Source organism: Filicampus tigris, chromosome 17, assembly GCF_054856515.1.
Source record: "Filicampus tigris isolate MCC_2025a chromosome 17, RoL_Ftig_1.0, whole genome shotgun sequence".
Lineage (NCBI taxonomy): Eukaryota > Metazoa > Chordata > Actinopteri > Syngnathiformes > Syngnathidae > Filicampus > Filicampus tigris.
Window position 1 is genome coordinate 9,564,145 of NC_141233.1, and position 14,816 is coordinate 9,578,960.

General features: G+C 43.3%; 1 protein-coding gene across 1 annotated transcript; it reads right to left on the reverse strand.

Moving 5' to 3' along the window:
- Positions 1 to 2,995: 2,995 nt before the first annotated feature.
- Positions 2,996 to 14,119, reverse strand: LOC147133274 (A disintegrin and metalloproteinase with thrombospondin motifs 15-like). The gene is made up of 8 exons (XM_086013193.1): positions 13,060 to 14,119; positions 10,360 to 10,492; positions 9,976 to 10,143; positions 8,234 to 8,511; positions 7,858 to 8,035; positions 7,577 to 7,749; positions 6,213 to 6,388; positions 2,996 to 4,706 (listed from the first exon to the last, which is right to left on the reverse strand). The coding sequence occupies exons 1-8, from the start codon at positions 14,029 to 14,031 to the stop codon at positions 3,911 to 3,913; spliced, it is 2,874 nt and encodes a 957-aa protein (XP_085869319.1). The 5' UTR covers positions 14,032 to 14,119; the 3' UTR covers positions 2,996 to 3,910.
- Positions 14,120 to 14,816: the final 697 nt, after the last annotated feature.

Consider the following 14,816-nt stretch of genomic DNA (forward strand, 5'->3'; position numbering starts at 1 on the left):
GATTCTTCAAAACTTCCTTAAAATCATAACATCAGTTGTCAGATTGAGTTTTTTTCTGGTATGTGATGTACTTTAATGTGAGCTATGAATAAACACTATAACATGCACTTCAGATCAAAATATCAGCTGACATATGTAAATGGTTTCATATGCCTCTGACATTCTGTTTTTTATTAAGGAACCTTTCGTTGTGACTTATTGTTGCCTTTCTGTAAAAATGATTTGGACGACATCTCAAATGCAAACATCTGGAATTGTTGTTCTTTCTATCTCAGAAAAATACAAAGTAACCGCTGTCTTAGATTGTTTGCTGCGATGGGAGATACGAGCTGCTATGTATCTTCAACCTCGTTAAGGTCATATTAAGGGTAATTTCAACACTGACTTAGTTTTGTGACACTATCTGAACTGTAAGTAGATTTGAAATACCAACATTACACAAGTATGACACGGTGGGCGTTTTTTTGTTTTGTTATTTTTAATCTGACATTATCATCAAACCCTTAAATCATTCACTGCCGGCCATTTTAAAAGCAATATTTTAGCCATTAGTGTGTGCTGAATCAGTGTAGCTTTTGATTACAAAACACAAAAGGAGATAAAAGATAAACAAACATGTTAATGTTAGCTTGCGCTGGACACTGTAATATAATTCTGCAATCTGCTGCAACGGTCACTTTTCTTGATGCTTTTCGTCTCCTCTCAAATAATATGGCTATCGGTGTCAGTCACATGCCAAGAAGTAAACACATGACTCTCATTCTTCTGCATTGTTGTTTTTCGCTCACCTTATATGTCTCATATTCACTGATGCTTTCAGTGTAGCGTGATTTTGACAGTTTCCCTGCTGTGCCACTTTAAAATCGACAGTAACAAACCAAGCCTTGTACTTTACTGTGGAATATGTTTCCTAACATTTCCAATTCAGTTCAGTTACACATCAAGAGTCACGCATATTTGTAAATACTGGGCAAGGTTTGACTTATAACTGGAGAATTTTGTGAGTCTCAAGAATTTTAGGCGTATCCTGGCATTCCCACGCACTCTCACATGAAAGACGCAAACAGTTACAAAATAGGAGACACCACAAGACAAAGAAAGCTTTTAAAAAGTTCAAACTTATTCTTAACCACAGAAATGACCAAATGTGACATCCGCTTCAGTGGTTGTGCTGGAGCTGTTGAAGCCCCTTTTATAAAATAAAGAATAACAAAGACAGTCTTGTATTTACCTGAATGGCTGCTTGGTCATAAAGTGCCGCTAATATGGTTTTGAGCATACGGTATTTTATAACCCTGAACATATCTGAGACAATTCATGGGGCTTTGGCTCCCACTGCCTCTAGCAAAACTGATACCAGGTCAGATGGGTTTTGAACTATGTATCCAAGATAACCTGTCACTTTTATGAAAGGTTGGATTAAATGTCTGTCCCCAACCTGTAATCTATCATCTAATATGTCCTAAAATGGTTAAAAGTAACAATTATTAAATGACCCTGGCTTGATTTAACCCACTTATTGGTTACCGCCAGTAGCATATTAAAACGATTTGGTTGTGAACATTATTCACAACTTACATTGATTAATGAATGTCCCAATTTGATGAAAGCACGCGGTTGAGCGCCGCCTTGTTAATTTGGAGGGCAACCTGGTTAAGTTCAACCGTGAGGGTGAAACTGTGAATGAATCACGAGAATAGTTTGCAGTATATGGAGGTCAGCTGTGAATGTGTCACATCTATTGTTTGCGGAAAGATTTTGCTCCTGCTGAAGTCAGCAGATCAGCAGCGATGCGCACTAATGTGGCTCCTCATCGGGCATTTCCATGAACCCATTCACCGTCACCGTCGCACCAAGCGGCTACAAAGCAGCTCATTGAGATCGTGACTGTGGTTAGGCCACCATTGAGATCAGCGCTATCTGCAAATACACATCTGCTGCTGATCACACAGACAGGCAACACACAGACAGACACCACATCGGTTGTATCATGTCGTCTTCACCACTTTTGAATGAGCTTGATGTTTAAAAGGGTGAATCTGCTCAGGAAAAAGCTATAGCGACCACAATGAAGTGAATTAAAACTAATCCACTTTTCCAGGTGCCAGCTTCTCCGTTCTGTATACTTAAACGGAAGAATTTTCAAGTGTTTACGAATCAAATTGGCCTCCACATCAATGATTTCCAATAAAATAACTATCAAAAATGGTGCTTTTATAAAGATATTATTGCTTAATACCCAGTTTTGAGCACTGAGAGAGGGATCCATTTAACAGTATCAGGTTGTAGTCTGTATACGACTTAATTGCAAATCATTGAGATCTATTTTTTTCCGACATGACATTGCCAGAATGTAATGGCAGACTTCTTTAATTAGATGTCATTACAATGTGCAAGTGTACCTTTCCAGTGAGTGTTTTCTGTAAACTGGATGGAGACTGTTAGTTCTCATTGTAATAGATTGCATTCAAACTTTGAGGCTCCAAAAATTTGCTGGAAGCATTTGAAGATTTTTTTTTTTTTTTGATAAGTTGTCTTGTACAATTAATGCCATCAAACCTGAAACAAGATCTGACTGTGAACTCGGGCAAGAGGCCATTGGGGGAACAAACAAATATGTCCATTGGCTGCTCTCCAGGTTTTCCTTCATCTGCTCTTATGTAGGTCAGACTATTGAGCCCTTTGTGATATATCTACACTTCTCTCAAAAATGTTTTTTTTTTTTTAAAGTGCCTTTTGAAAGATATAATGCTTTATCGCAGCACTTCAGACATTTCTCACGGTTGGTGTCTGCACGCAGCTCTCCTGACCAACTTTGAGTATATGCTTGTTATTTTAGTCAATAAACATAAACTGAGAGGGTAAATAAGAGCCTCTGTATGGACACTTTTAGTATTTCTCACTTATCTGTAGCTAATTAACAGAATCAGTGTATGTAATTAATCATGGAAATGGAAAACATGGAAAACTTGGACTTTTTTCATTCAAGGCTTTATTTGGAATAAATATATTCAAAGACATTTCAGTTGTGGGTTAAAAAAAAAGAGATTTAAAAGTATTTACATGAAATTTTGCACAGGGCTGTATAAATGTATACATAGTATACAGTCCACCCCATATATCTGTTTCTTTTGCTGTACAATGTGCAAAAGTTGATCAAATTAAAAAATAGAACTCAAAGTCCGACTATAAAAGGATCCATCCTGTGGCGGGATGTTGTATTGGACAATGTGGGCCCTTTTACAAATATAACAAGAATATAAAAGGTTTACAGGATTTAACTAAGTGCACAGAAAGAGTGTAGTATCTTTGGCAGTGATTGATGGTGAATGGATTGGGCGTTCAATTCTTAGAAATTTTATTTCGAAAGCGCAGGTATTTAGTTTTGTTTGTGGCTTTCTTTCAATGACGCTGCATGGTGTAAAGGTGGAGTCATTTAATGAATACAACACCCTTACTAATTAGAAGAAAGCGATGATTTGTGATTTGTTACAAATCTATTGCATGATTGATTTGGAAAATGGAAAAGTTCCTTCTGTTGTCATTGTTTTAATGCACCAGGCAGGCTACACAACTCCCTTAAAAAGACCATAAAAAAAAATCAGAATTTTTTCAGAAAATATGACACAAAATGGGTTCCAGACTCATAATTAAGACAAATTGCTGACTAACATATATGTCAACTCTTAGCTGACAGCTAAAATGATTGAACCTTTTATTTAGCTTCCTGGTAACTTTGGAGAATATTATTCTGCTGTCAGAAGTGGATTCAGGTGGTTTGGTTTAAATGTCGGGGAAAATACATTGCACCGTCCATTTTTTTTTTTGGTCTAAGTCTCATGACGCAGGAGAGAGTGTGTGGAAATGAGCTGTTGGATTAAGTTCAGTCATAATACAGCTTTTCAAGTCCCTAGCAAGTCTTTAGTTTACAGAAGTCCAGCTCCTGTGGTTTGCGTAAGCCAGTGCAGTGGTCCCTGGGAAGCAAATGTCCTGTTTGGGCTCTGCAGTGCAGCGGTCGTCTCTTAAAGCCTTTGCCGCAGGTTGTGGAGCACGGCGCCCACTGGCCGGCGTGCCACTCCGGGCACGGGTCCCCGCAAGCTCTGGTGGCCGGCGGCCGTTTGGAAGGATCGCAGTTCATTCCCGGCTTGCCGTCGGTCCTCAAACATTGCACCATCCGCCTTTGGAAACCGTTGCCGCAGCTCACCGAGCACTCATCCCAGCTCGCCGACGTCCATTTCTCGAGAAGCGGCTCCTCTTTGCTGTAAGGTTTCTTCAAAGTCGCCGCCCCTGTCTGCTTCACGCTATCGTCAGCCAGAACGCTGTTGTGGGATTTCACTCGCTCCTCTTTCTTCAGAGTCTTGTCCTCTTTGTTGTTCTGACGGGCCAGGTAGAAGGAGTAGCGTATGCGGGGGGGCGTCAAATTGCCCGCGCACAGCACCTCCACAGTGAGTGTCTCCCCCAAGGGATTCACGGACTGGAGGGTCTCCGAGACGCCCGTGGTGCCGCTGTAGCGCAGCAGACTGCCCTTCACGATGATGTCTCGCTCGCCGGCTGACACCACGTAGTCGCCGTTGAGAAGGTAGCGACCCTCGCTGTTCTTCACCGCCAAGTAGTTGTCGTCACCCAGCATCCCTTGGTAGCCGCGTTGACGGATGTCGATGTTGGTTGCGCCCGCTGGCAACATCACCACAAAGTTGTAGCCATGCCTGTGTGATGAAACACAACACATACGGCCGATGAGTAGTTTTATAGTGATAAAAGGATCAAGTTCGAAACAATGCAAAAAAAACCCCCCAAAAAAACGGCGTCAATCCTCAAAATGTTTAAAAATTGCCCGTATTATTAGTTTAAACCCTCAATATAGCATAAGCTGCCACACTTTCGGGTAAGACCCCACTAAATTGTGGTTTATCGTTCGCTCCCCTGCTATGTTGTAGATTTCTAAGCGATCATTTTTATGGGTTTCTGCGGGATGGAGTTCTGAGCCTTCATGTCAGCGCTGAGCTCTACTAGATGTGGATGCGGCGTAATTAAGAGCAAGAAGAGGTGCCCTACTAAAATGTGGTAGTAGTTGTTGTTACCACAGAGCGGAGAGAAGAGAACAATATATGCCTGTGAGCATTGTTGTATGTGTTTTGCTGCACAGTGTGTGTCAAAGTTGTTTACAAGTTTGTAATTTCCATTTCTGTTAGACCATAAATGGCATTTTCCATTGTGAGCAACAAGCTAATGGACTTCTGTCAGAGAAAATCACATTCTTCGGCTGACCATTTTGGTGTTTAACTATGCAATGTTCAATACTCTTTTGTTTTACACATCAGTTTACAGTAAAAATGTGTGTGACTGAGTGACAGTTTAAAACAAGCATGCTTTGTCTCTTATTTTGACAACGATGTGAGCAAGAGACTCTTATTTTTGTTTCCTTAAAGGGCTGGTTGGGCCGGGATGGCCATGTTTTCACGAACAACTTCAAAGAGGTGTCATTTTCTATTTTATCCATTCATTTTGGAGAAATTAGGAAATAATTGACTCCAGGTATAACGCCTCTTGTTAATGAGGGGAATGGCCATTCTACCGTTCTATCCTTCTTCACTGGAGGAACCGATTACAAACTCTCCATTGGAAATCATTGTACTTTCATTGCTTATAACGTCCAAAAATGGTGATCAATTGGCATCAAAATTTATATGGACATCCCTACTAATGACCACTTCAACATATCAAAAGGATTAACCTCTTTGTGGCTGATTTATGAGAATGAGGAAATGGGGAAGAGAGCAGAGCTACATAAATTTATGATGGGACGAGCGCACACTGCTTCTTTGCTAAAAAAAATAAAAAAATAAAAAAATAAATGGCTTTCAGATTTTTTTTTTTTTTTCAAATGCACCACAAGTGCACTAGCACATGCAGTAAAGACTCTCCCTAACTTCCACTAACAACCCTGGTTAACCTGAGCTCCTCCCTGACATACAAAGCTCATCTCACAGTTGAGATATATCACTTCGACATACTTCCTTGACAACAATTATTGTACTATTTTCACATTTGGACGGGGATTTGGCAGCATTAAGTGGCATCTTGCGGTGTTTCAGAAGGAGCAAAAAAAAATGTGATTATTTGAGTTTTTTAGTGAATAGCTGAGGATAGGTTGGACAGAAAAAAAAACGGCAAGAGGTGAATTTGCGAATGTTAGGCACTACTGTACTCACATAGGCTTGGTGAAGAGTCCCGAGACCTTCTTGCAGTTCTTGTTGTCACCGCCGCAGATTCCACACTTGTTAAACTTCTTGGTTGATCCAATTTTTCCATCACACCCAGACTTGATGCATTTTCCTTGAACGCACACTCCCGTGGAGTCTGGTGAGCATGGGGTTCCATCCACAACCTGTGGTGTACACACACAGTGCGACTTAGACGAGACCGTTCATTAAACACAAATCTGCGACTTCATTTAGGTCATTTTTACGTTGCGCGGTGATATTTTTAGGTGTCATTTTAGGTAATATTATAATCATTTCTAAACGCCGAGATGAGTGTGTTTCCACGAAGCCGTGGAACAGGATGTGGGTGTAAAATGATATTTGGTTCAGATGTTTCAAACAAGCATGCAGCTGCTCTATGATTCAGTGCTACATGTCCCCTGAGCGTTGCTGTCCTCTTAACTCAATATGATGTAGTGTGAACTTTCTCTCACGGCTGCTCACGCTCACTCCACACCCATATTATCTCAGGGAGATAAACCCCCTCCACTCCTCTCCATCGTCCCATGCATTGCTGTTTTCCCTCAGAGGCTCACATGAATTCGCATTGCTCGCAAATGAAATCATTATTTTTGGGCCACATAGTTCACGTGATGACACTTATCCTGCCGTTGCAAGGCGCGTGGAGGGAATGAAAATAAATATTGAATTTTTGCCAATCCTTTTTGAAAAGCTTTCAAAGTTGTGAAGAAGTGAAATTGTAAATGCCAAAAGACGTCGCATTATTTTCATCACATCTCCGGCACTCCTCCGTTTCCACCCTGTCCATCACTCGCACAATGAAATGACAATGAACTAAAAAGACATTCAACGTGAAATAAAGCAAAAAGGTTACCATTTGAAATTCAATGGTGCAGGGAAAAGGAAATAACACAGCTGTTAACTTCTAGGTCTGGCATGTAAGTGTAGATATTCGATTCGAATGTGGTTACGACTACTGTGTTGGAGCGATGTGTGGCATGTCCTGGTTTAAGATTCTTATGGCTTTTGGTTTTCACTCCACTTCCCTCCCAACTGGCCCCAGCAAAAGACACTGGCTGCTCGTCAGGCTTACATGCTTGTTGATCTGACAGATCATTCATTGAAAACTCCTTCAAAAAAAAGATTCTGATTCTAATACATGCAGAATGTCTAAAAGAATCAATCATATTTTTCCTGGACGAATTTCTGAAACAAATCATTTGGAAGCATCCAAGTCCAAAATGTCGTTGTAAGATGAAGACTTCAAATTGAGGGGTGACCAATGGGTCAAGCCTGATTCATTTATGAAGTGGTGCGTCCCAATTGATTGTATTGAATGTATAGCTTTTTACCTTAGGTGCCATAACGTAGAAGTAGCCCGTTCCGTTGGCCCTGCAGATGAGTTTACATCTGTCATCAACACTCACTCCAGAGTACTTGGGCACCCACACCACAGAAGGGGCGATATGGTTACTGCTGAAACTGCGGCCACTGGATTCACACTGCTCTTCCCGGTAAGTCTTGTCTGCACACAAAGGAGGGGGGGAGAGGAGGGGGGTCAAATAAGGTCAGGAACCGGAACCCTCTACAGGAGGAAACTTGATGTGGTTGACTTTTTCTGAGCAATTCAAACCTGTGTCAGGGCACCGGTTCAGGCTGCAGGAACGGTATTTGACCCGAACCCCTTGGCAGTATTTCCCCCCATTTGAGGGAACTGGGTTGTTGCACTCCCTTTTCGCCAGTTGGACGCCACCCCCACACGTGCGGGAGCACGAACCAAACGTACCCCACTTCCCCCAGCGACCGTCCACCTAGAAAACACACAAGGAGGAATGATTTTTTTTTTTCTTTTTTCCCAAAGTGTTACCTCGGCGGGAGGTGTTTTGAGTCCAACATTTAAAAACAAAACAACAGAATTCCATGAAACCTTGGGTGGCGCACGGCGAGCAGGAAGCCAATAAACCGAGGTTCAAAATTCCGAATTTGCTTTCTCTGTCCCCGAAGCTTACCTTCAAAGTGCGGTCCTCTTTGGGAGCGCAGATGCCCCGGTCGCAGACTTTGCCATCCCCGCAGTGGGTGCCGTCCGCCCAGGGGAAGTGGCGAGTCATACACATCAACTTGGACTTGCCCGTGCACCACAGACGAATGCATGGCGGCTGCATGAAGGGGCAGGGCTTGGAACCTTCGCCAAAGGCAAGCTCGCACTGGCGCTCCAGGGGGTAGAATGCGCCGGGAAGCACGTTAGGGAGGCCTAGCGGTTTCTGGGGCTGGTCCAGCAAACACTCCCCTGGAAGAGACCCCCACAATCAGTCCTTGTCTTGAACAGCTAAGGTCACATGCACACGTTTCATTTCGCCTGGTGTACACAATTTTGTGGAAAAAAACAAACAAAAAAAACCAGACAATGTACTTGCAAAAATGTACCACACAGAACCCCAACCTGACCCCTTCATCTGTAAACTCTTGTAGAAAAGTTCTCCCTTCATGATGAAATTAAACTAATTACGGTTTAAGAATACTTCCCAAACTTTCCAATTGAGTTTTAATAGCTTTCAATGTTCCATTGAACTTATACAAGTCAAATTCAGCTGAGCTCCATTTATAATAAACGACACTCAGGCACCTTTCCAGGAACAAATAGGAAGCGTTTGACGAGCAGGTGCTTGGAAAAATGAAAGGTCATCATCAATAGGAAAGGGCTTCCATTAGGAGGCTTTCATCACTGCTGCCTGATGCACAGCTTCTGAGGAATTGTTCAAATGCAGAAAATTGTATCGAGAAAGATGTCAGTCGGAAAATCCTTCAAAATAGGACAAAAGGCCACAAATAGAGCGGCCATCACTGAATGTTAAGTTGCTTCCTCCTATTAAACCGCAAATTTGGATGATTGAAGAAACCTTTTGATTTACTTCCAAAGCGCCTACGATTGCAGAGAGGAATTGCCCAAAACAATCTCTGGGCTTGTCGGGAAACTCACAAATAATCGTGGCCGCAGCGCAGCGTGTAAACTGTCTCAAACATGCCGCGGCATGTCTTTAATCCCCAGGCTGCTCTGTCAAAGTCAAAATTTATGAAGAATGGCACCAAGAAACCGCGTTACGACATTATGAGACGAACTGTCAAAAATGTGAAGAAAAGGTCGCTGAAAAGAAATAAAAATGCAATCCTGACTGATTCTTCTTCGCCTGTTGTCAGAGCATGAATAAAGAGCTATACAACCTGTACGGGAAACACAGGCTGGTTAAAGCTGTGCTCCCCAAACCACTGTGGGGACGCTCCTCCAAACAAACCCACTAATTTGGGACAGATGTGGAGCAGTTTTTAAAATAAAAGTTTAGCATCGCTCCGAGGCCGAGCTCTGTGGTCTGGCATGTTGGAGAACAGTCCGACTCCCTTTTTTGCTCTTCGAAAGAATGCATGGATGCAAACACTCAGCCATGCATTAAAGTGAAACGATTGTACTGTAGTCAAGCGGCAGATGAAGAGGTGAGAAAAAATGATGCATGACAAAAAAAAACCAAAAAAAAAAAAAACAACAACAGCAAATGTCCTTGACCGGCAATGCTACTGTGAACAGAATAGTCAGTCACAAATGAACATGTGTTTTATGAATGCGATCATCGCTCAAATATTTAAGCAGCAATAGCGTAGCGCTGCCTGAAGGGCCGTTAAATCGGCTCGTGCTCATCTCCACTTCTGGTTTCAAATCGATCCAAACGTTGTATGGCGAAGGGGGCTGGGCTCGACTCACCGTGTCCGCTGTCCAGAAACTCGGTGATGATGGCGGCGCTGCAGGGCGACCACGGGCTGGTGCGGTTAATCTGAATGAGCGTGGGAGACATCATGTGATTGTCCTGCAGCTTGCCAAACACGTCCTCGCAGGCCTTCACGTTGTCGTGCGGCATGTTGAAGACGTGTCCTGCGGAGAGGGAACCCGATGATAGATTTCTACATTTTACAAATGCTTTGTAAGTGAGGGGAAAGTTGTGATGATGCCAAGGGTCCCTGGCAAACAATACAATTTGCAACAATGGTTAGATTTTTTTTGTTTTGTTTTGTTTTGTTTTTTTACCGAGCCCCAAATCCCTGGTGGCACGCCTGCTAATGTGTGATTCATGCAGTCGGCATGGCTCACCAAGCTCGTGAGCTGTGGTGAAGGCGGAAGGCAAGCCGTCGTCTTCGATCACAGAGCAGCTCCTTTTGGGGTCGCACATGGTGCCAACATCGGCCATTCCAAGGGTGTCGCATGTGGAAGCCCCACACAGATCCTGGACAATCAAGTAAACGTTAGAATTACCGGTAGTCCGAAAAATAGGATTGAAATGATTTTTTTTTCCCCAGTATTGGTCTCATTTTATACAAACATCGTTATTTTGGGGACTGCTAGGAAAATAGTCCGGTCCCTTTGCAGTTATATCAGCTTCCTCTTCTGGGAAGACTTTCGACAAGATTTTAGAATGTGTCTCTGGAAATTTTTTGTCCATTCATCCAGATGTGTGAGGTCAGAAGGTGACTAATGTTGGACTCGAGAGAGGGCCTGGCTCACAATCTCTGTTCTGCTTCATTCCAAAGGTCAGGGTTCTTAAATTATTCCACACAAAACTCCAAAAATCCTGGGACAGAACCCTTTGGTGATTTATTGATTAAGAAGTGTGTCTCGAGACTTTTGTCAGTATAATAATCGATATGATTGATGGAAAACTCACTCAAAGCATGTCAAGTGGACCAACAGTTTGGTGGATATTTACAACAGATTGTATGCTTTTTCTACTCAAGCGGTTTGTTTAAAACGTGTCTGTTTACCTAAATATTTGTTTCTTGTCCTGTCAGGCTTCTCCTCACGTCTTTTTTTCCACCAGTATTGCTTCACACTAGACGAAAACCACTATATCAAACAATCTTAAAACTCGAAAAAAAAAAGAAAAAAAAAATGCAACCGTGCTGACTTTCATACACTCGGGATAGTTTACCAAAAACAGAGCAAACATCGCTTCTGTGTTCAATAAGGCTTTTCACTGACTCGTGTTTGGAGCACACGGTCCCATGTGATGTCATGGCACTTTTCTCCAATCATTGCATTTTCATACAAGGGCAGTTTCCAAATGGCCTTTTTCTGTCACCACACAATTCCAAAAGCTAATCTTAGCGAGGATCCATTCGGAGCACTTGACTGAGCCTCCTAATCACAGGACGAGTACACAACGTTAACCACACAGAACCGCCCGGCTGCCTACTCCCTCTCTCTTTTGCATACGCTCGCAAAGCAAAACGTTGTTGCATAGAAAACGCAGCACACCTTCATAGGCCCTATAAAATCCTCCGCAACATGTGTGTACAGTATACGCGCGACACCTTGGAGAATGACATTTCACGCGACGACAATTTTTGGGGTGAATAAAGAACAAAAGCCAAATTGTTTGCAAATCAACTCCAGATGTGTTCATGAGTGCTGATGAGATAGTTTGGGTCATTAGTGAGAAAAGAAAATAGAGGCAAATATGAAGAGGCGAGAAGCAGAAGGGGCTGAGGGTTGGTTCTCCACAATGACCTACTTCCCACATCTGTCATCTCATTTTGCCGTTTTGGTGTGTTGCTGCAATGTAAATACAATTTGCGAGTTGTATTCATGAGGAAACGTGTCAGTGTTTCCATGCATTTGCACATTGAAAACCACCTGGCCTTTTGCCATTCGCACAAGTGAGAACGACCGGTTTGGTCTTGACACGACGTAGTTACCCTTAATAAACTTTATAGGCCGAAGTGTGCATGTGGTCCTGCAGTAAACAGATAAAAACAACCAAGTGACTCACTATCTGTAGACAAAGACTTATTATTTATGTCCCAATGAGCATGTGATCACTGGTTGACGAAGGTAATCTAAAATATTATGATGGAAAATGCTATGCGTCTTCCGTATGTGACAGCAAACAACTAGCAACGCTACTCTTTAGGGAGACACGAAGTATGATCTTTAAATTAACACGGATGTGGTTTCCTTAAGTGGTCTTACTACAGCTATGGAAAAGTGACCCTGTAACTCCAATTGTGCAAGTGGGGCATAAAGCTGATGTGACATAACGAACGTGCACAACCTACATTGTAACTCCTCCCTCTGGCTTTCCCTGAGGTCCCTGTTTAATGAGCAGCAGTCAAGTTGAGGGGGGAAAAAAAAAAACGCAGCTGGAGCAGCCGGAATGGGAACGGCTGTGAGAAACCTCTGACCAGGGCATCCCTGAGGGCGCTGATGCTCCTTCTCTTTGGTAAAGTTACAGGTGCATTTGGAGCTCATATGTCATATTATTTTCCAAATTCTGGCCCTAAACCTGTGCCAAAGTTACATTTCGTCCACACTACATGGATAAAAGTATCGGGACGCCGAACAGAACAGAATCATTAGATGTGCTTCCACTAGATGGTGAAATGTACAATTCCAGTGTTGCCTTGAGATACAAGTGCCTTCACCAAGAATATTTTCAAGATACGAGCCATTGCTCAAGCATTTTGTTTTGTCTTGACGTACGGGTGCACTTCAACACTCACCACTAGATGGCGGCAGCAAACCTCCCAATATCTGACCACCATCAGTTCACATTGGCTTCTTTACAGTGGAAAGGCAATATGGTTTGCCAACTGCCAATAATCCCCACGGCCAATGAAGGACAAAACATTAGGTACAGTCGTGTTTTGTATTTGCAAATTATGTGGACAGCAAATGTTAATCCTGTGCGTTTTATACAGTACATTACTGTTGACATTCTTGTCTAGTGGCGTGCCATGAGATTGACTTGTAAACTATATGGCTCGACATAAGTGGACCTCGTGAATTCAGTTTTACCTGTCTTGTGAAGAAGATCGCTGTGTCCCAATATTCGGCATGCTTGTCGCTGTTCTTGTTCATCTTTTTTTGCCAAGTGCAAAAATTCCGCAGCGTCAGAGCCGCATTCCCGGACACTTTGGGTCCTTTGTCCACCTCGGATAAAACCAAAATCTTCACAACGACGATGTTGATTGAGTTGAGGATACTGGGATGCTTGTAGAGCCTGGCCGCCACTGACATGAGTGTCAAGAGGTAATGTTTAAGGTCGTTTCCGTGGAACTCAGCCATGGTCTGGTCCGCCACCACCAGAGTCTCCACGTACCTGGGAACCGACGCAAAGCGTTTGCTTCTCCCCACCGCCCTCAGCGTAGTTTTGGTCACAGAGCTGCTATCTTTGTATTTTTCCAACATCTGCGCGACGTGGTGGCTTATGTCATTGTTCACCGCGCACCTGGAGGTGGAATTTGGCTTCAGGTTACTGCTGCTTCTGCGCCGGATGACGTGCGCACCGCCCGCGCTCGTGCTGTCATTGCGCACCGGACTGATGAAATACTCCCAGCCTTGGTAGCCGAATGCACCTTGCACGCCCTTACACAGGCTCAAGGCTGCGTACGAAAAGCGGTCACCGTTCACATAGCCCGAGTAAAAACACCGACTCAGCTCAACGGTGACGTCCGTGCCGGAGAGCCACGGCGCGTCTTGGCTGGACACATAAGGGCCAATGAAGTTGGAATCTTGCCGTAAATCCACCACTAATTCCTGGTGGAACGCTTGAATTGTAAGCACGCATTTGCCGTGGAGAGTATCCACGTCGTTGTCATTGTACTGCTGTTGGGTGTCCAGAACGAACGGGAAGCAAAGTTCACTTTCCATGCAGCGAACCAGTTTGGATAGCGACACCACGACGTGGAGCAGACACGTTGTTCTGACAAACATGACGATGTTTGCATTCAACTTGGAATGCAATGACCAAAAGCTCGGGGAGAGCATATCCAATGTGCAGGCTTCTTTCTACGAGAGTGCAAACTCCTCCTGGTCCTGACCCATTCCCGGCCTGCACCTGTGTGCTCGCTCCACTGCTGCCTTCAGTGCACTTTATGCATTTTCGCCTTGTGTGAAATGATGGAAACTCTATCTCACTTTGGGAGGGGGCAGTCCGTTGGAGGAGACACTCATTGGATGCAACGTGCTCGAGTCTATTGCCGCACAGCCTCTGCATGACCAAGTTCCAGTGAACAGGGCTGACTCACTGGAGGATCCAAGCAGTGCTTTAAACACCACGCGTTTTGAATGACATTTAAAACAACATTTTTCTGGCACATGTTACGGAGACCTAACTGAGCATTTCTTCATACATTCAGCTCAAGGTCCGTAGACTATTCTGTTTGTCCTAAGACAATTCAGTGCCTTAGTAAAATAACGGTTTCCTTTTTCCATTACTGCCTTCAACTAGACTATATGGCACTAGCGAAACAACGTTGGCATACTGTAGGACAACTACATGTTACTAGTGAGGAAAAACGGTGCACTAGTTGCCGTCTTTAGCAAAGCTCTACATGTTAAATAAGAATTTTTATAACGTCATAATTAAGTACTAGTAGCACAGTTGTCGACTACTACACAGTTTCGCCTCACCTCACTATTCACATGATATCAAATAAATGCTGAAATGTAAGATAATTCAGTGCACTAGTAGAACAACTAGGGCACACTAGTAGGACGACTGTCATATTATTAAAGTCTTTTTCACCACTACCTCCCACTACGGTATAACA

Excerpts from the sequence above, each read along its gene's own strand:
- LOC147133274 (XM_086013193.1), bottom strand. The coding sequence starts at position 14,031 with ATGCTCTCCCCGAGCTTTTGGTCATTGCATTCCAAGTTGAATGCAAAC. Across the intron at positions 10,493-13,059 it reads CGATCTTCTTCACAAGACAG|GATCTGTGTGGGGCTTCCAC; the intron begins GTAAAACTGAAT and ends TTGATTGTCCAG. Across the intron at positions 10,144-10,359 it reads CACCACAGCTCACGAGCTTG|GACACGTCTTCAACATGCCG; the intron begins GTGAGCCATGCC and ends CCCTCTCCGCAG.